General features: G+C 43.3%; 1 protein-coding gene across 3 annotated transcripts; it reads right to left on the reverse strand.

Annotated features, from left to right (window-relative positions):
- Nucleotides 1-403: 403 nt before the first annotated feature.
- requ (Zinc finger protein ubi-d4) lies at nt 404-11,785 on the reverse strand. Of its 3 annotated transcripts, none has more exons than XM_045688844.1 (12): nt 11,682-11,785; nt 9,704-9,864; nt 8,704-8,811; nt 8,382-8,563; nt 8,174-8,266; nt 7,868-7,952; nt 5,356-5,397; nt 3,951-4,088; nt 3,738-3,869; nt 3,390-3,502; nt 3,186-3,267; nt 1,835-2,754 (listed from the first exon to the last, which is right to left on the reverse strand). In XM_045688844.1, exons 1-12 carry the CDS (start codon nt 11,711-11,713, stop codon nt 2,672-2,674), a joined length of 1,251 nt encoding a protein of 416 aa, XP_045544800.1. In that variant the 5' UTR covers nt 11,714-11,785; the 3' UTR covers nt 1,835-2,671.
- Between the last annotated feature and the right edge of the window lie 9,720 nt (nt 11,786-21,505).

Here is a 21,505-nt window from a genome sequence, read left to right on the forward strand (position 1 = left end):
TAATGACAAATGTATCTGAATACTTTCTGAATGCACTGTATAGACCTATACATGAAAAAGTAAAATAATGTTGCCTCCAAGGACAACACTACAGTATAGGAAGTGCAGATACACCAGTCTGCAGTTTGTGGTAACACACCACTTTCTGACTAGACCCTCTGATGGCTCCACATCATCCCCTCTCCCCACAGTCCCTGTAGCTCTTCAATGGCTCCTTACTGCCCTCCTCTGGCTATAAATGAAGGGAATCATAGACCATGACAGTCTGAGACATGAGACAGTGGAGCAGGGGTGGGATGAGACTTCAGAGCTGATATGGGCAGGTAAACACAAAGTCCTGTGCTTGGTAGTTGTCTGTTTTTAAATGATCTCCCAACACATAACAACAAGGAGTCAAAAGAGGTCCAGATTAGGACTGCTGCAAATCAACGTTTATTGGTCGCATACACAGTTTGGCAGATGTTATAGCAGGTGCAGCGAAATGCTTACGTTACTAGCAGTAAAATGTCAAACTGCTCTCCAGGACCAGTGTTGTCTACCAATGGATTAGGTAACTGTTTTTGGTAAAAGGCTGGTTGTGGACATAGGATACACTAAAATTCACTCAATCACCCACCACACCAACCAGCATCCATTCTGACTCCCTTTCCTCAACAGCATCAAACACCCAATCTTGAATTCCTCAACAACAACAAAAGAGTTACGCCAAAGTCCTCTTTCTCGCTTCGAGATATAGAGAGATTGATGTAATAATAAGGCCCTCCTAACTCTCAATGTTGTCTCCACATCAGGTAGTCTGACTACCAGTCTTTTTGGCTAGCATTCCACTCCTTGTCACTCCAGTCTTTTAGGCTAGCATTCCACTCCTTGTCACTCCAGTCTTTTAGCTAGCGTTCCACTCCTTGTCACTCCAGTCTTTTAGGCTAGCGTTCCACTCCTTGTCACTCCAGTCTTTTAGGCTAGCATTCCACTCCTTGTCACTCCAGTCTTTTAGCTAGCGTTCCACTCCTTGTCACTCCAGTCTTTTAGGCTAGCGTTCCACTCCTTGTCACTCCAGTCTTTTAGGCTAGCGTTCCACTCCTTGTCACTCCAGTCTTTTAGGCTAGCGTTCCACTCCTTGTCACTCCAGTCTTTTAGCTAGCGTTCCACTCCTTGTCACTCCAGTCTTTTAGCTAGCATTCCACTCCTTGTCACTCCAGTCTTTTAGCTAGCGTTCCACTCCTTGTCACTCCAGTCTTTTGCAAATGACATGAATGTCAAGGAGTGGAATGTAATGGCTGAACAGAGGGCAGCTTTTAAATAATTCCCACCTTTATATTCTATACAAATATATAAATATACAAAACCTTTGAACATGTTCTTATTATGAACAAGCGTTGGCATGCTAATTGACTCAAACTATTTGTCTCCTTTACATGCAAAACTGATATTTTGCCGAATAAAAGTAGGATCTGAGCAGTCGTGTGCATGAACTGTATGTGAGACTGTGTGTTCAGGTATTTTGGCTGGCAAAATCTGTTTGTGGTTTAAGCCACTCAAACAAACTTCATGTATTGTCAAGTTCAGGATATTGATACATTGGGTTTGATATATTGACAAATAGTTGAAAACAAAAGCCTATGAGTCACTTGAGCTTGGAACTGTGTAACAGCCATATAAGAACCAAACCAAGACCCGTTTCAACACGGGCTTGGTAAGGTGTTTCCCTTCCAAACCAAGGCCTTTTTCAGCAAGGGGCTGGTAAGGTATGCTTCCCCGAGGCCTACTACAGAAGGGGTTGGTAAGGTATGCTTCCCCGAGGCCTACTACAGAAGGGGGTTGGTAAGGTATGCTTCCCCGAGGCCTACTACAGAAGGGGTTGGTAAGGTATGCTTCCCCGAGGCCTACTACAGAAGGGGGTTGGTAAGGTATGCTTCCCCGAGGCCTACTACAGAAGGGGGTTGGTAAGGTATGCTTCCCCGAGGCCTATTTCAGAAGGGGGTTGGTAAGGTATGCTTCCCCGAGGCCTATTTCATAAGGGGGGTTGGTAAGGTATGCTTCCCCGAGGGCCTGTTTCAGAAGGGGGTTGGTACGGTATGCTTCCCCGAGGGCCTGTTTCAGAAGGAGGGTTGGTACGGTATGCTTCCCCGAGGGCCTGTTTCAGAAGGGGGTTGGTAAGGTATGCTTCCCCGAGGGCCTGTTTCAGAAGGGGGTTGGTACGGTATGCTTCCCCGAGGGCCTGTTTCAGAAGGAGGGTTGGTACGGTATGCTTCCCCGAGGGCCTGTTTCAGAAGGGGGTTGGTACGGTATGCTTCCCCGAGGGCCTGTTTCAGAAGGGGGTTGGTACGGTATGCTTCCCCGAGGGCCTGTTTCAGAAGGAGGGTTGGTACGGTATGCTTCCCCGAGGGCCTGTTTCAGAAGGGGGTTGGTACGGTATGCTTCCCCGAGGGCCTGTTTCAGAAGGAGGGTTGGTACGGTATGCTTCCCCGAGGGCCTGTTTCAGAAGGGGGGTTGGTAAGGTATGCTTCCCCGAGGGCCTGTTTCAGAAGGGGGGTTGGTACGGTATGCTTCCCCGAGGGCCTGTTTCAGAAGGAGGGTTGGTGAGGTATGCTTCCCTTTTCACAATTCATCTGTCCCACCCACTCCTCTCTGCTGACCAGTGATGGAGAACCTGTGAGAGGGTGGGGGTCCATCACGATGGAGGGGCATTAGGTGTCTGGTATATTGACGCCTTGTCTTTCAACAGGTCCAGACACAGATGGCAGCTCCAGCTCCCTGTTAAGAGGACACAAGGAAACAGAGTGGTGAGTGACTCACACAGACTTGCTATAAATATCCTGTCTTCCATGGATCCACATCTGGTCATTAGCCCAGTTGAAGTCACTGGGTTTAAAGGTACAGGCTATTTTGTGCTCTAATACCTTGCATTGACTAAGCATTTCAAGATTTCAAGGCTAGTTAACTGCTGAAAGCGGTGTTTCATCAGTAAAACACCCGGCCATGCTATCGTTGTCTGGCTACGCAGCCTGAGCGCTCGACTTGGACATTCTGCTCTGCCAAATGTACTCAGATAAATCTGTCTCCCTACGGAGATAAAACCACAACAGTCATCATCAAAAACTTTGACTCAAATATCCCCTATTAGACAGGCAAAATGGTCCCCAGTGGTATATCATGAACAGATAGATCCATTATCCTGCTCTCACCTTCTGGAGGTTCAGCCATAGCAGGGCTGAGACAGTACATGTGATAGCCTCTATCACAGTCATCACAGAAGAGAAGCTGGTCCTGGACAAAAGACAACAGGCTCATTATACAACACCATTTTTCAGCGCACCACTTCATTTTAAATATACAGTATACTTCATTTGTCCCACAGTAATACGTATGAAGCCTGCAGGTGAACTCACGTCGTTCTCTGAGGTGCCACAGATGTTGCAGCACTTGCACTCGATGCACTGCCAACGGTAGGTCTTCACTGCAGCCATCATCACAGGGGTGAACTGCAGGCAGGACGGGTGGCCTGGGTTGGACACAGAGAATGGGTGAACAAACTGTCTGCCGACATCATACTACTACTGGTCTTTGTAACTACGCCATCATGCATCCGACTCTGAACACACTCAACACCATCCTAAAGTAAAGTCTACCACTCACACATGCATTAATTTGCATGCTCATACAAATATACACAAATGGTCTCAAAGGCCTAGGTTAGCCATGTCTCTCAGGGTAAAGGCCAGGGTTGGAAGGCTTACCTGAACGTCCACAGTCTGAGCAGGACTGCAGCTCCTCTGACTGGCCCGTCTTCTGGTTGAGGGCTGAGTCTCCCAGGCAGAAGTCACAGTAGTTATTGGGTATCGCTAAACCATCTGGACCTTTCTTGGGTGCTGTAAGGGAGAAACACAGAATTAAATGATAAATATGGGTCTGCATTCAAAGGTTTCAAATGCATTCAAATGGCCACTTACTCTTGGGCTCCTCAGGCTGGGGCGGGGTGGGGGTGTGGACCTCAGGCTCCTCCTTGTCCCCGCCCTCCTCCTCAGCCAGGTGGGAGTGGGCGTAGTGGTAGCTCAGGCCCGGACGGTTCTTGTAACGCTTCCCACAGACTGCCAGAGAAACCCCCAAACACAACACTTGTTAAAACGAAACATACGTAAACCATTAAGTAGCATTCATACTAGAACGGAGTACATTTTTCTCCACTGAAAAATATCGCCTCGATCTGATCTTTATTTACTGATGAGGAAAATCATATTGATGCATTAGTGTCCACGTGCCTGGTCTAGAGCAATGACATGCTCACCCAGACATCCATCCATCCACTCAATCACCCTCTCTTATTTCTTCATCTGATACCTAGAGGGGCAAGATTACTGACTGGGTCAGCTCCCAGCCCCCATTACACCCCCTCCATTTCCAACCCTAGCCCCAGATGCAACACAATCTCCAACCCCAGTTCTCTTTTTTCCCCCTCTGCATTGTTGGGAAGCACCCGTAAGTAAGCATTTCACTGTCAGTCTACACTGGTTGTTTACAAAGCATGTGACAAATAACATTTGATTTGAACCTCAGGCCGCCTGTCTCTATGTGAGTCAGACCGCCAGTTCCAGGCCATTGTGCAGCATGGTCCATGGTGCAGAACCCAGGTTAGGCATTCCTCAACAATCTCTCCCCCTATGAGCACTCACATCAGGATCCACACAGCCAGCCCAGACATCAAGCTGGTTCAACACAAAAGCAGAGGCACTATTTCACTCTAAAGAAGCAGGTGAGGAGGACAAGACAGTTAAGAAAAAAAGAAATGGAGCAAAGAAATGCAAATGAGACATTCAGTTAAGAGACAGATTATGACATGAAAGAAAACACAGACTACAGTTGATTGGCTGTAGTGTGTGCAATATGTGATATATGCCATTTAGCAGACGCTTTAACCAAACCAACACAGTCATGCGTTCATACATTTTACATATGGGTGTTCCCGGGAATCGAACCCACAACCCTGGCGTTGCAAGTGACATGCTCTAGCAACTAAGCCAAGATGTTCCTGAATACAACTACCTTTGAGTAGCCTAAATGTCATTTAGGATAAAATAATACAAAAGTACACTGCTTCTTAAACCGTGAGGTGGAACTCATGCACAGAGAAGGCATCTCCACACTACACATTCACAATCCACCCTCAAGCATATCAAGTTACTTATACTCTGAGTCAATTGAATTATACCTTGAAAATGAGACCTTATTCAGTGGACGAGGGGGAGGCAGCAACACTAACCTCAAAGCATTCTACATGTTATCTAACACACACCGAGAGAAAGACAAACAGGCAGTAAGCAGACTGGACGCAGAGGAAAAAGAATGAGAGAAATATACCTCGTCCAGAAGGTTGTGAAATATGCTTTTGTTTGAAAGTGTCTGAAAGAGAGAAAAGAGAGAAAAAGGAGAGAGAGACTCAGAGAAGTACGCTCAAAGACTGACAGCATAGAGAGACTCAGAGAAGTACGCTCACAAACTGACAATCAGAAAGACATCAACAACACCGAGTTTCATCTGCAAGGGAAGACAATTTCAGGAGTGAAAAACAACCGACTGTCCGCTTCCCAACAAGAGAGTTCCTAGGGAGTAAAGAGAGTAGGCCCTCCTCCAAAGCCCATCTCCACTCCCACTGATCTCCTCGAAAGCCCATCTCCACTCCCACTGATCTCCTCGAAAGCCCATCTCCACTCCCACTGATCTCATCCAAAGCCCATCTCCACTCCCACTGATCTCCTCCAAAGCCCACCTGCACTCCCACTGATCTCCTCCAAAGCCCACCTCCACTCCCACTGATCTCCTCCAAAGCCCACCTCCACTCCCACTGATCTCCTCCAAAGCCCACCTGCACTCCCACTGATCTCCTCCAAAGCCCACTGATCTCCTCCAAAGCCATCTGCACTCCCACTGATCTCCTCCAAAGCCATCTGCACTCCCACTGATCTCCTCCAAAGCCATCTGCACTCCCACTGATCTCCTCCAAAGCCATCTGCACTCCCACTGATCTCCTCCAAAGCCATCTGCACTCCCACTGATCTCCTCCAAAGCCATCTGCACTAGAGGTTGACCGATTAATCGGAATGGCCGATTAATTAGGGCCGATTTCAAGTTTTCATAACAATCGGAAATCGGTATTTTTGGACACCGATTTGGCGATTCTTTTTGTATTTTTTTTTTTTTAACCTTTATTTAACTAGGCAAGTCAGTTAATAACACATTCTTATTTTCAATGACGGCCTAGGAACGGTGGGTTAACTGCCTTGTTCAGGGGCAGAACGACAGATTTTTACCTTGTCAGCTCAGGGATTCAATCTTGCAACCTTACGGTTAACTAGTCCAACGCTCTAACCACCTGCTTTACATTGCAATCCACGAGGTTACGCGAATGCAGTAAGAAGCCAAGGTAAATTGCTAGCTAGCATTAAACTTATCTTATAAAAAACAATCAATCATAAATCACTAGTTAACTACACATGGTTGCTGATATTACTAGTTTATCTAGCCTGTCCTGCGTTGCATATAATCGCTTAGGTATACGTTGCTCCAAACATAAACATCAATGCCTTTCTTAAAATCAATACACAGAAGTATATATTTTAAACCTGCATATTTAGCTAAAAGAAATCCAGGTTAGCAGGCAATATTAACCAGGTCAAATTGTGTCATTTTGCGTTCATTGCACGCAGAGTCAGGGTATATGCAACAGTTTGGGCCGCCTGGCTCGTTGCGAACTAATTTGCCCGAATTTTACGTAATTATGACATAACATTGAAGGTTGTGCAATGTAACAGGAATATTTAGACTTAGGGATGCCACCCATTAGATAAAATACATAACGGTTCCGTATTTCACTGAAAGGAAAAACATTTTGTTTTCGAGATGATAGTTTCCGGATTTGACCATATTAATGACCAAAGGCTTGTATTTCTGTGTGTTATTATGTTATAATTAAGTCTATGATTTAATAGCGCAGTCTGACTGAGCGGTGGTAGGCTGCAGCAGGCTCGTAAGCATTCATTCAAACAGCCCTTTACTGTGTTTGCCAGCAGCTCTTCGCTCTGCTTCAAGCATTGTGCTGTTTATGACTTCAAGCCTATCAACTCCCAAGATTAGGCTGGTGTAATCGATGTGAAATGGCTAGCTAGTTAGCGGGGTGCGCGCTAATAGCGCTTCAAACGTCACTCGCTCTGCATGGGTAACGCTGCTTCGAGGGTGGCTGTTGTCGATGTGTTCCTGGTTCGAGTCAAGATAGGAGCGAGTAGAGGGATGGAAGCTATACTGTTACACTGGTAATACTAAAGTGCCTATAAGAACGTCCAATAGTCAAAGGTATATGAAATACAAATCGTATAGAGAGAAAATAGTGCTATAATTCCTATAATAACTACAACCTAAAACTTCTTACCTGGGAATATTGAAGACTCATGTTAAAAGGAACCACCAGCTTTCATATGTTCTCATGTTCTGAGCAAGGAACTTAAACGTTAGCTTTCTTACATGGCACATATTGCACTTTTACTTTTTTCTCCAACACTTTGTTTTTGCATTATTTAAACCAAATTGAACATGTTTCATTTTGTTTGAGGCTAAATAGATTTTATTGATGTATTATATTAAGTTAAAATAAGTGTTCATTCAGTGTTGTTGTAATTGTCATGATAAAAAAAATATATATATATATATAACAATAAAATTGGCCGATTAATCGGTAGCGGCTTTTTTTTTGGGTCCTCCAATAATCGGTATCGGCGTTGAAAAATCATAATTGGTCGACCTCTAATCTGCACTCCCACTGTTCTCCAAAGCCATCTGCACTCCCACTGTTCTCTTCCAAGGCCCTGCTGGGACTCACTGTCACAGGAGTAAGGCTTGTCCTTGTCCTCCATTGCAGCCGCCGCAGCATCCAGCTTCTTCTTGGCACTGCTCACTCCACGACCCTAAGGACAAACACACCATCATACTCAATATCATAGGTACAGACATGGTGTCACACTGGACACATCCACCATTTCAGATCACATGCCCGTAACATTGAGTAAAGTGAGTTTCTCTTTGCTGTAAGTGGCTCTGGATAAGAGCGTCTGCTAAATGACTATGCTAAATGTAATGCAAAATGTACCATTAACAACAATTATTGGTTTAGAATAGCTTCACTCACCTTTCCCTTTCCTTTGCCTCTTCTTTTGGGGGTGTCCTCCTCATAGTCCTCATCCTCCAAGTCATCCAGGAAGTCATCTGGCTCCAGGACTCTCTGTATAGACAGAAGAATCCATGTTGCTGTAGTATCTAATGTCATTGGAGGAGTAATAAACTGTAAACCATGCTAGGTATCACACGATCCCTCCAACCACAGCAGGCTAAGGTACCTTTCTGACGCGTGCTGCAGGGGTGACTCCCCCACAAGTGTAGTCTGCCAGACTGGACTCCTCTTCTGGCCCTTGGAGCTCCGGAGGACCCCGCTTGTCCAGGGGTTCCCCCTTCAGCAGGGCTTCCAGACTGCTGCCATCAGATGATGACAGGGCATCCTTCTTAAAACCCAAGTCCAGTTCTACAGACAGGGAGAACCACAAACAACCTTTACAAAGGAGTGAAGAACCAACAGAAAACTCTGGCACAGAGGGGCACACAAACATGTCAACACAGTTATAGTGTTATTGAGTTGACCAGTATCCCATGATTAGGACGTACCTGACTTTAGAGGGGGGAAGACCAGCCGGGGATCCTCTGGGGGGAGGGCTCTTCGTTTCTTCCTCCACCTGCGGGATGGGTAGGTGTACAGCTGTCCTGGGGCCACTCCTAAGAGAGGACAGATGAGATGCACACTAACATACCTAGACATTTATGTGGACCTATAAAACAGACATTAACTTTCACTTTATGGCCTCTCGAGTGGCGCAGCGGTCTAAGGCACTGCATCTCAGTGTTTGAGGCGTCACTACAGATCCGGGTTCGATCTCGGGCTGTGTTGCAGCCGGCCGCGACCGGGAGACCCATGAGCCGGCGCACAATTGGCCCAGCGTCGTCCGGGTTAGGGGAGGGTTTGGCTGGCTGGGATGTTCTTGTCCCATCGTGCTCTAGCGACTCCTTGTGGCTGGAGCTGTATGGTGTTTCCTCCTACACATTGGTGCCGTTGGTTTACAGTTTGACCAGTGTGGCTTGGCGGGGTCGTGTTTCAGAGGACGCATTGCTCTCAACCTTTACCTCACCTGAGTCCGTACGATAGTTGCTGCAATGGGACTGTAATTACCAATTTGAAATTGAATAAAAATATAAAATGTTACAAAAAAATTGAAAATTAGAAATTAGAAAAAGTGACTTAAATAGCTTAAATAGGTGAACACAATTTCTCCCGAGTGCTTGAACTACAGTGATCTCTTGTTTTCATCTCCAGATCATGAGAAGATGATGAATGATACTGCCAAGTGTTTAACAACTCCGATCCTCCAATACCCCCCAACAGTACACATTTATGTTATAGCCCTGGACACACCTCATTCAACCTGTCAGGGGCTTGATGATTACTAGAATCAGGTGTGCTTGTCTGGGCCACAACGAAAACGTGTACTGTTGGGGTTACTGGAGGACTGGAGTTGGGAAACACTCATATAGCCTACTACTCCAGGGTGTGAACTCAGTAGTTGAAATACTATATGTGACTTCAATTTGTGTAGATGTGTAATGTATTTACCTGGTGCCCTGTGTCTCTTCTCCATCCAAATGTAACAGTTGCTCTGCGCCACTCCAGTCTGAGAGTCCAGGAAGGGCATTCGGACACTCCTCTCGGCACATAGCCGGGCGTTGTAGTTATGGCACTGCTCCATGGCATCTCTGTAGCACTGCTCTCCCAGCCTTCACCCACACACCGAGAGGAACAGGGACATGTTAGCACCAGGAAACACACTGCCTGTGTATACTGTTATAAGAATGATACATTTTTGTGGACCCCAGGAAGAGTAACTGCTGCTTCTGCAAAAGGATCTAAATAAATAAACCTTCATGCATCAGTTCAACAACTGACAGTACCTGGAATGTATCTCTACCATAAGAGGTTGGTATGGTATGTGTCCTACCACCTCTAAGACAAATCATGTTGTCTGAATTCTACTGCTCTAGCGCCTGTAAAAGAGGCTTAAAATTGTTCAAACTTCAAAGCCTTTATCTATCACAGCCACAGCTAAAAACCTTTTGGTCCTGTTTAAGCTGGCACCTCGGAGAGGCAGGCAAGCAGACTACATCATCGTGTCCCTGAACTCAGTCACTGCTGAGAATGTCAGCAGTTGCTCTTTTGTTGGCTTGGCAACCGCTGTCTGCGTGGTTGGGAGTAGCAGCCTCTGCTGGCTCAGCTTTTCAACACGAATCAGCTTGAGTGAAACCTATTTTTTTACTTACATAAATCTGTCTTCAAAGCGTCGTAGCACTAAGACAATCTTAAATCCATTTTAGGCAAATGGATACAAAAGATTTCAGGAAAGTGGGTATGGAAAGAGGTCTATGATGGAGACAACAGGGGTGTATTAATTGTATTATTTGGGGAAGCAGGTAGCCTAGTGGTTAGAGCATTGGGCCAGTAACCGAAAGGTTGCTTGATCAAATCCCAGAGCTGATAAGATAAAAATCTGTTGTTCTGCCCCTGAACAAGGCAGTTAACCCACTAGACCGTCATTGTAAATAAGAATTTGTTAACTGACTTGCCCAGTTAAATAATGGTTAAATAAAAAATTACACAGGTGTTGTTGCGAAACGGTTTACTCAGAACTAAAATATTTTACAACGAAAACGAGATTTCTATTGGACAAATTCTGGTAGGTCCCTCCCCGCTGTTTGCTTCCATTTGGTTCTTAAACGGTAAATGGTTTCCGTGATTAACACACCGCAGTTCACGAGTTTGAAACATTTGTTGCATTGCATGACAGTCATTTATTTATTTATTTTTGGTAGAATTTGTCTTGAAGAACATCTGATTCATATTACTCATCTTTTGGCAAAAGCTAGTTTTAACAATGCCTCAAGGACGTTCGTCATAGTGACTAATGCATTGCGGTGACATGGGTTTTCTGTTGGAAAGCTAAAAAAGAAAAACATGCATTCCATTTCCACATGAAAGCACCCCAGGACCACGAATACAGACAGTGTCAGCAGATATATTCATAATACTGATTGAACACCAGGACTTGAACTAATATCTAGCTTGAAGGACTACATTGTAAAACAACAGTAGCTATACGCACTGCAGCTAACTAAACTTAATAACCAAGTTGCCAGCTAACGTTAATGATTGTAAACTAACATGTCACCATCCCATCTCTCTCACCGTGGGTGTTTTCAAACTCGCGTGGAATTAGGATTATGGATGGAGTTGCGGATATGCAGTTCCTCGTGTACATTTGCTAACTAGTGCCCAACGTTTGGTTATATAATGATGACACTTGGTTATTTTCAAAGTGTTCAGTAACTAGTCTTCATACAAAAACACTTGACATATCAGGTCAGTTAAGCTATGTGTACTGACACAGTTTGAAACTGAGTTAGTTATTCGGTTCCTTTACCAAACATCTTAGACAATTTGCTATACCATTTAAATGTTTGTTACCACCGACCTTTACATTTAAACGTAAAACACATGTGCATACTTTAAGTAGCTAGGGGGAAAGAACATAGCTACTTACAGTTTTACAACATTTTCAACAACAGCCGCCATCTTGGTTCGCTTTTCCGTGAAAGTTGCGCCTGCGCAAGAAATCAGGAGGAAACCACTGAGGATTTTTTAGCACAATGTTATAGTGTTGCAATCATGCATCAAATTGAGTTCACAAAAAAAGCTAACAATCACTCATAGCTTAGGGCAGAGTACATTAGCCAGCGATGCAATTTCAGTAAATATGATTAATCATGTTTTCATTATTTTATTGGAAAATATGATACATGTATGACATGTCATTTAGACTTCAGTGTTGCTATTAAAACTGATTAAATGTACTACTTTTAGTGATATACAAAAATGTCCAGCAGATGGAGATGTAAACACATGGAAGGAAGGAATCATTCTGGGCATGGATTTCAAGGAGCTTTTCTGACATGTAAACTGTCAAACTCACTGAATGCTATCCACTTTCAGCCTGTCAGTGGCCCAATATTACTTATTACACCCAAGCAGAGGTCCAAACTCAGACCAGGGAGAAAGAGGCTGGCATTGGTCACTCTGCTCTAGGCAGGCCTTTCCATTCCGACTATGCCCTCTTACATCTGTGCATGCCATGCTTTTAGACCAAGACACACAGCTGGTGTTCCCAGCCAATGAGGGAGACAGTGAAGTACAACACACTTATTTGATTGTGAAACTCACAAGGGGTCTCCTTCGAATGTCATTAGTGTTTTAGATTAGGAGTTACATAATTTATCCAGGCCAGCGGGGACACGTTCCACTTACAGCGTGAGGTTTTGAGTATGATTAAATAAGAGAGGAATAGACTGGGTGGTCCCATAATCAACACAAATATATTCTGGAGGTCACCTAGGAAATCTTCAACCAGTGTGTGCCCAGTGGGATCTTGCTATCTCTGAAGTTCCTTGAAGACTCTAAAGCTCAAAGAGGCAGAACAAAATCTCAACAGCAAATCAAATTGAAAACACAGTTGAAACCGAAAGAAGTGATGTTTTTAACTTGTTTGCTTCAACTATTTGCTCTGATCAGAGATACAATAATTAAGAGAAAAAGGATAAAAAATATATATTTGGTCTCTCCCTCTCCTCATCCGCCCGGCTTTTTCACCTGCCTGTCTAACTCCCCTCTGAGAGCCTTCCCCTGCAGGGCCCCTCTCAGTGGTGTTTCCAGACCACCCCTGCTCTCAGGGTCACTGGCTGTGTGTGTCGAGGGCCCTGTGTTAACAAAGCAAGTTGGAGCCATTCCCAGGGCTATTCAAAAACTGGAGGGACCATGGCAAACAAGAGAATGCGAGCGTGCGCACACACACACAGAGAGAATAACTAAACAAGGATGTCTTTCTTCTTCTATCCATAACATTGCATTTATTCATAATCATTTACAGCTTGTAATTGTGTGATGCAAGTAAACAATTTGTCCAAACATGTAAAATATGCCAATTGATAGCAGCACGATAAGAGTCATAATCATACATAAAGATCAGCAAAGGTTATGATGTAATAGAGATATCTAGAAAACCTTGAAGTTTGGTAAATATTAAACTGTCTATTTATTTGGACAGTGAAGCTCAAATCTTTAATTTGGCTCTATACTCAAGCATTTTGGATTTGAGAGCAAATGTTTCAAATGAGGCGACGGAACAGAATTGCACCTTTTAATTTGAAGGTATTTTCATACATATCGGTGTTACCGTTTAGAAATGAAAGCACTTTATGCATCTAGTCCCCTCATTTGAAGGCGTCATTAGTACACTGAACAAAAATATTAACGCAACATGTAAAGTGTTGGTCCCATGTTTCATGAGCTGAAATAAAAGATCCCAGAAATGTTCCATATGCACAAAAAGCTTATTTCATTCAGATTTTGTGCACAAATTTGTTTACATCCCTGTTAGTGAACATTTCTCCTTCACCAAGATAATCCATCCACCTGACAGGTGTGGCATTTCAAGAAGCTGATTAAACAGCATGATCATTACATAAGTGCACCTTGTGCTGGGAAGATAATAATGGAGCTGGGGAGATGGCTTCCGTTTTACGGGCTCCTAACCAATTGTGCTATTGTGTGTGTTTTTTTGCATTATTTGTAACTTATTTGTAAATAATGTTTCTGGCACTGTATAGTACGACAGAAAATAGCATCTGGATATCAGAACAGTGAATTCTCACCTCGTACTGGATGAAGATTTTTTTTCTTTAACGAGTCGGACGCGAAGGATTTACTTCAGACACCGGACAAGGCCCAAATCCTTGTCATTCGCATAAAGAAGAGACGGAGATATAGCGGTTGTAGGTCTGGAGAATCCGACGGTGAGTGAGTAACACGCCTCTACCATCAGTCCTATTAGCCAACATGCAATCACTGGATAATAAACTGAATGAGCTCCGATAAAGACTATCTTACCAACGGGACATTAAAAACTCGAATATCTTATGTTTCACGGAGTCGTGGGTGAACGAAGACATGGATAATATACAGCTGGCTGGGTTTTCCGTGCATCGGCAAGATAGAACAGCTGCCTCCTGTAAGATAAGGGGTGGCGGTCTGTGTCTATTTGTCAATAACACCTGGTGCATGAAATCTAATATTAAGGAAGTCTCGAGGTTTTGCTCGCCTGAGGTAGAGTATCTCATGATAAGCTGTAGACCACACTATTTACAAAGAGAGTTTTCATTTATATTTTTCGTAGCTGTCTATTTATCACCACAAGCCGATGCTGGCACTAAGACCGCACTCAACGAGCTGTATAAGGCATTAAGCAAACAAGAAAATGCTCATCCAGAGGCAGCGCTCCTTTTGCCCGGAGACTTTAATGCAGGAAAACTTAAATCTGTTTTACCTCATTTCTACCAGCATGTTACATGTGCAACCAGAGGGGAAAAAAACTCTAGACCACCTTTACTCCACACACAGAGACGCGTACAAAGCTCTCCCTCGCTCTCCATTTGGCAAATCTGACCATAACGCTATCCTCCTGATTCCTGCTTACAAGTAAAAACTAAAGCAGGAAGTACCAATGACTTTCTCAATACGGAAGTGGTCAGATGATGCAGATGCTAAGCTACAGGACTGTTTTGCTACTGTATCACAGACTGGAATATGTTCCGGGATTCTTCCGATGGCATTGAGGAGTACATCAGTCACTGGCTTCATCAATAAGTACATCGATGACGTTGTCCCCACAGTGAACGTACATACATACCCCAACCAGAAGCCATGGATTACAGGTAACATTTGGACTAAGCTAAAGGGTAGAGCTGCCACTTTCAAGGAGTGGGACTCTAACCCTTATAAGAAATCCCGCTATGCCATCCGAAGAACCATCAAACAGGCAAAGCGTCAATACAGGACAGATTGAATCCTACTGGCAAGATATGCAAACTTAGGGATGACATTCCAGCAACAAATGCTGACACTACACATCCAAGTATATCGGACCAAATTATGATAGACAAGAATTGTACTTTTGAATTCTGTAAAGTCAGTGTGGAAGAGGTGAAAAAATGAGTTGTCTATCAACAATGACAAGCCACCAGGGTCTAACAATCTAGATGGAAAATTACTGTGGGATAATAGCAGACGATATTGCCACTCCTATTTGCCACGTCTTTAATTTAAGCCTACTAGAGAGTGTGCCCTCAGGCCTGGAGGGAAGCTAAAGTCATTCCGCTACCCAAGAATAGTAAAGCCCCCTTTACTGGTTCAAATAGCCGACCAATCAGCCTGTTACCAACCCTTAGTAAACTTCTGGAAAAAATTGTGTTTGACCAGATACAATGCTATTTTACAGTAAACAAATTTACAACAGAATTTCAGCATGCTTATAGGGAAGGACACTCAACAAGCACAGCACTTACAGAAATGACTGATGATTGGCTGAGAGAAATTGATGATTAAATTATTGTGGGGGCTGTCTTGTTAGACTTCAGTGCAGCTTTTGACATTACTGAGCATAGTATGCTGCTGGAAAAACGTATGTGTTATGGCATTACACCCCCTGCTATAATGTGGATAAAGAGTTACTTGTTTAACAGAACACAGAGGGTGTTCTTTAATGGAAGCCTATCAAATATAATCCAGTTAGAATCAAGAATTCCCCAGGGTAGCTGTTTAGGCCCCTTGCTTTTTAAAATTTTTACTAACGACATGCCACTGACTTTGAGTAAAGCCAGAGTTTCTATGTATGCGGATGACTCAACACTATACACGTCAGCTACTACAGCAACTGAAATGACTGCAACTCTCAATAAAGAGCTGCAGTTAGTTTCAGAGTGGGTGGCAAGGAATAAGTTAGCCCTAAATATTTCTTAAAACTTAAAGCATTGTATTTGGAACACTCACTAAACTCTAAACCTCAACTAAATCTTGTAATAAATAATGTGGAAATTGAGCAAGTTGATATGACTAAATTGCTTGGAGTAACATGAGATTCTAAACTGTCATGATCAAAACATATTGATGCAGTAGTAGCTAAGATGGGGAGAAGTCTGTCTATAATAAAGCGATGCTCTGCCTTCTTAACAACACTATCAACAAAGCAGGTCCTACAGTTGTGTGGTCAGGTGCCACAAAAAAGGACGGTACACAGAGAGCTAATATTAATAATATGCATGTCAATCTCTCCTGGCTGAAAGTGGAGGAGAGATTGACTGCATCACTACTTTATTTATGAGAGGCATTGACATGTTGAATGCACCGAGCTGTCTGTCTAAACTACTGGCACACAGCTCAGACACCCATGCATACCCCACAAGACATGCCACAAGAGGCCCAAGCTTCTCTTCACAGTCCCCAAGTCCAGAACAGACTATGGGAGGCACACAGTACTACATAGAGCCATGACTACATGGAACTCTATTCCACATCAAGTAACTGACGCAAGCAGTAAAATTAGATTAAAAAAAACCTGATTAATAAACACCTTATGGAACAGCGGGGACTGTGAAGCAACACAAACATTGGCACAGACACACACTCACACGCACATGCACACACACACACGATAACATACGCACTATACATACACATGGATTTAGTACTGTAGATCTATGGTAGTGGTGGAGTAGGGGCCTGAGGGCACACAGTGTGTTGTGAAATCTGTGAATGTATTGTAATGTTTTAATATTGTATAAACTGCCTTAATTCTGCTGGACCCCAGGAAGAGTAGCTGCTGCTTTGGCAGCAGCTAATGGGGATCCATAATAAATACAAATACTACAGTTCTCCGACACTCGTCGGATGTGGCAGGGGTTGCAATCTATTACGGACTACAAAGGGAAGCACAGCCGTTAGTTGCCCAGTGACACGAGCCTACAAGACGAGCTAAATTACTTCTATGCGCGCTTTGAGGCAAGCAACGCTGAATCATGCATGAGAGCACCAGGTGTTCCGGACGGCTGTGTGATCAACCTCTCCGTAGCTGATGTGAGGAAGACCTTTAAACAGGTCAACATTCACAAGGCCACAGGGCCAGATGGATTACCAGGATGTGTAAGCCAAGCCTGCGCAGACCAACTGGCAAGTGTTTTCACTGACATTTTCAACCTGTCCCTGACCGAGTCTGTAATACCAATATGTTTCAAGCAGACCACCATAGTCCGAGTGCCCAAAAACACCAAGGTAACCTGCCTAAATTACTACAGACCCATAGCACTCACGTCTGTAGTCATGAAGTGCTTTGAAAGGCTGGTCATAGGTCACATTAACACCATTATCACAAATTGCAGTGGGTCCATTATCACTGGACCCACTGCAATTTGCATACCACCCCAACAGCTCCACAGATGACACAATCTCTATTGCACTCCACACTGTCCTTTCCCACCTGGACAAAAGGAACACCTAGGTGAGAATGCTATTCACTGACTACAGCTCAGCATTCAACACCATAGTGCCCTCAAAGCTCACCACTAAGCTAAAGACCCTGGGACCTCCCTCTGAAACTGAATCCTGGACTTCCTGACGGGCCACCCACAGGTGGTAAGGGTAGGTAACAACACATCTGCCACGCTGATCCTCAACAAGGGGGCCCCTCAGGGGTGTGTGCTCAGTCCCCTCCAGAACTCTCAGTTCACATCACTGGGCCCAAGCTTCCTGCCATCCAGGACCTCTTTACCAGGCGGTGTCAGAGGAAGGTCTTAAAAAGGCCAGACACATTTTTACATTTCTGCTACTCTCTGTTTATTATCTATGCATAGTCACTTTACCTCTACATATATGTACATATCAACTCAATTACCTTGACTAACCTATGCCCCCGCACATTGACTCTGTACCGGTACCCCTGTATATAGCCTTGTTACTTTTATTTTATTGTTGCTCTTTAATTAATTTACTATTTTCTTATTTTTTTTCATTTTTGTATTTATTTATTGTTTACTTCAGTTTTTTTTGTTGTAAATAATTTCTTAACACTTATTTTTTCTTAAGAGCATTGTTGGTTAAGGGCTTGTAAGTAAGCATTTCACTGTAAGGTTGTATTCGGCGCATGTGACAAATAACAATTGATTTGAATAAAAGGCCACTCTAAAATGTGCAGTTTTCTCACACAAAACAATGCCACAGATTACTGCAGGAATATCCACCAGAGCTGTTGCCAGAGAAATTCATGTTCATTTCTCTACCATAAGCCGCCTCCAATGTCATTTTAGAGGATTTGGCAGTACGTCCAACCGGCCTCACAACCGCAGACCACGTGTAACCACGCCAGCCCAGGACCTCCACATCCGCCTTCTTCATCTGTGGGATCGTCTGAGACCAGGCACCCGGACACCTGATGAAACTGAGGAGTATTTCTGTCTGTAATAAATTCCTTTTGTAGGGGAAAAAAATCATTCTATGCCTTCCCAGGCCCACCCATGGCTGCCCCCTGCCCAGTTATGTGAAACCCATAGATTAGGGCCTAATTAATGAATTTAAATTGACTAATTTCCTTATATAAACTGTAACTCAGTAAAATCTTTGAAATTGTTGCATGTTGCGTTTAGATTTTTGTTCAGTATATTTTGACAAATTAACTTAGTCAAAACCCACTGGGCAAAAGCTGGCTAAATCAATTTTGTTTCCATGTCATTTCAACCCAAAAAATTCAATGTGATAACATTGAATCAAATGACATGGTGAAATGTCTTGTTGATTTCACATTGGTTGACTTTTTCAACCAAATATAAATCAAAACTAGATGTTGAACTGACGTCTGTGCCCAGTGGGAATTTTAGTATTAGGTCCCATATTTCTAGCACGCAATGACTACATCAAGCTTGTGACTCTGCAAACTTGTTGTATGCATTTGCAGTTTGTTTTAGATTATGTTGTGCCCAATAGAAATGAATTGTAAATAATGTATTTTTGGAGTCACTTTTATTGTAAATAAAATATGTTTCTGAGCACTTGTACATTAATTTGGAAGCTACCATGATTACGGATAATCATGAATGAATCGTGAATAATGATGAGTGAGAAAGTTACAGAGTAGAGTTGTACTTTTGACTACTTTAATACACTAACTGAATTTGTCCAAATGCTTATGATACCTTCAAAATGGGGGACTACATACATAAAGTTCTTTCATTTTTAAACGGTAAAACATACAGTATGTATATGAAATAAAAAGGTGGCATTTTGTTCCATCGCCTCATATAAAACATTTGATCTCAAATGCAAAATGGTGGAGTATAGAACCAAAAGTTTTAGCTTCACTGTCCAAATAAATATGTAGGGGAGTGGAGCCTCATATCTGGCGATTCAGGTATTATCAGAAGTCAGTGCCATAGCGACTATGATAAACGGAGTCAGGACGACAAAGGGTTTTGGCTCCGTATGCTGCAGCCACTTTCTAAAACAACCAGCACTTACTTGGAGGTCTAAACTAGTAGCTAGATACAATAGGAAACATGCCAAAATAACTTGAGTTCAGTTGTTGTAGGAGGCATACCATGCATATCACAACTTAAAAAGTAACACCAAAGTATGTTACCATGGTCATTAGGTGCAGCATATGACTGGCTAGATTGTAAAAATCGGAATTTATAGCAGTTGGAGGAGCCAGTGAAGGTTAGTAGTGTTGATGTCAGTCTGTCAACAGGTGCTGTCCCAAACGCTGCAGGGGAGCCTGACGTACTGTACTGCACCGTACAGCTCCCCCTCTCACTGAGGGGCTGGCTGCAGATCTGACTGTCAGCAGAGCTCCAGAGTAAACAGACACAGGCTTACGTAACACCATTCTGGCCTGGCCACGGTCAGCAGACCAGACTGCACTGCAGCACATCCTCTCTCTCTCTCTCTTGAGTTCGGACAGACTGCACTGCAGCACATCTTACCATATCCTTTCTCTCTCTCTCTCTCTCTCTCAGAGTCCAAACAGACTGCACAGCAGTACATCTAATCACACCCTCTCTCTCTCTCTGCAACATGTCTATTAATACAGTCCTCTTCTCAACATGTCAGTTATTGAGCCCAAGTTCTTTTCCATCTAATTTAGTAATCACTTGAGCATGCACAGGGTGCACAGGAGGCTGCTGAGTGGAGGATGGCTCATAATAATGGCTGGAACGGAGTGAATAGAATTGTATCAAACACGTGGAAACCATTTATTTGATGTGTTCGATACAATTCCATTTATTCCGTTCCAGCCATTACTATGATTTACTCCTGAGTGGTGCAGCGGTCTAAGGCACTGCATCTCAGTGCTAGAGGCGTCACTACAGACCCTGGTTTGATCCCCGGGCTGTATCACAACAGGCCATGATCGGGAGTCCCATAGGGTGGCACACAATTGGCCCAGCATTGTCTGGGTTAGGGAGGGTTTGGCCATGATTGTAAATAACAATTTGTTCTTAACTGACTTGCCTAGTTAAAAAAAAATTGTACCTTTGTTTTTTTAAATGAGCCCATTCTCCTCAATTAAGGTGCCACTAGAAGCTTATCAGTGAGGCAGTCACTTGAGTTCAGCTGTTTTGTATTTGTTTTCCTAAGGTCCCCACCTAAACTGTCTGGAAAGGGATTGATGTTATCTGGTGTAATTCTTTCTCAACCAGCAGGGGGCGCAAGTCAACCAGCAGGGGGCGCAAGTCCGCCTGTGACAGGGTGGATATGTATGGAGTGAGAATATTCTATTTTGATAGATTTGATCTGATGAGTTGATATCCAAAAGTAAACAGAAATTATAGAGCAGTTTAAAAGCTGTAATTAATGTAGTTATATGCAGTTACAATGCCGACAGGTTTAAGTGCTTTAGTATGTGTGAAAGTATCAAGACATTTGATCTAATATGAGATTAATCAAATATAATACTATAATGATATTGTTTAGCGTTATGCATAAATGTAGTGTATGTTAGCCTACAGTAGGACATGTAATGTATAGAACCCCTGTTGGGTACATTATAAATGGGTTAACGGGTATCCAGCGTTTTGTGGAATTCTTAAGGCAGACCTGCACATCATTGGTCCACTGTTATCAAAGAACCAACGTATGTTCTAAATTGTATTATCTATCATTTCACTTTTGAAATCATTTGTACAATGTTGAAGTGAATCAGTGCACCTCTGGGTGCAAATCATAAAGCATTTCTTATTGGGTTTGTGAAGAATCATTAACCGTTATCATTATCCAGTTGATTGCTACATTGTTATTGATGTAATACTGAAATAGAAAAATATATACCCCATGCAGCAATTGGTGTTCCAGCAACTCTACGCTGTATTGTACTGCAAACACTGAAGTATCTTTTAACTAGAATTCCAAATAACATTGGTAATAGTCTGATTGTGAACTTTTCTGTGTTGGTACAGAGATAGTTGGAGCAACACAAGGACTTGGATGGCTACA

This window comes from Salmo salar, chromosome ssa11 (genome assembly GCF_905237065.1).
Source record: "Salmo salar chromosome ssa11, Ssal_v3.1, whole genome shotgun sequence".
Classification (NCBI taxonomy): Eukaryota; Metazoa; Chordata; class Actinopteri; order Salmoniformes; family Salmonidae; genus Salmo; species Salmo salar.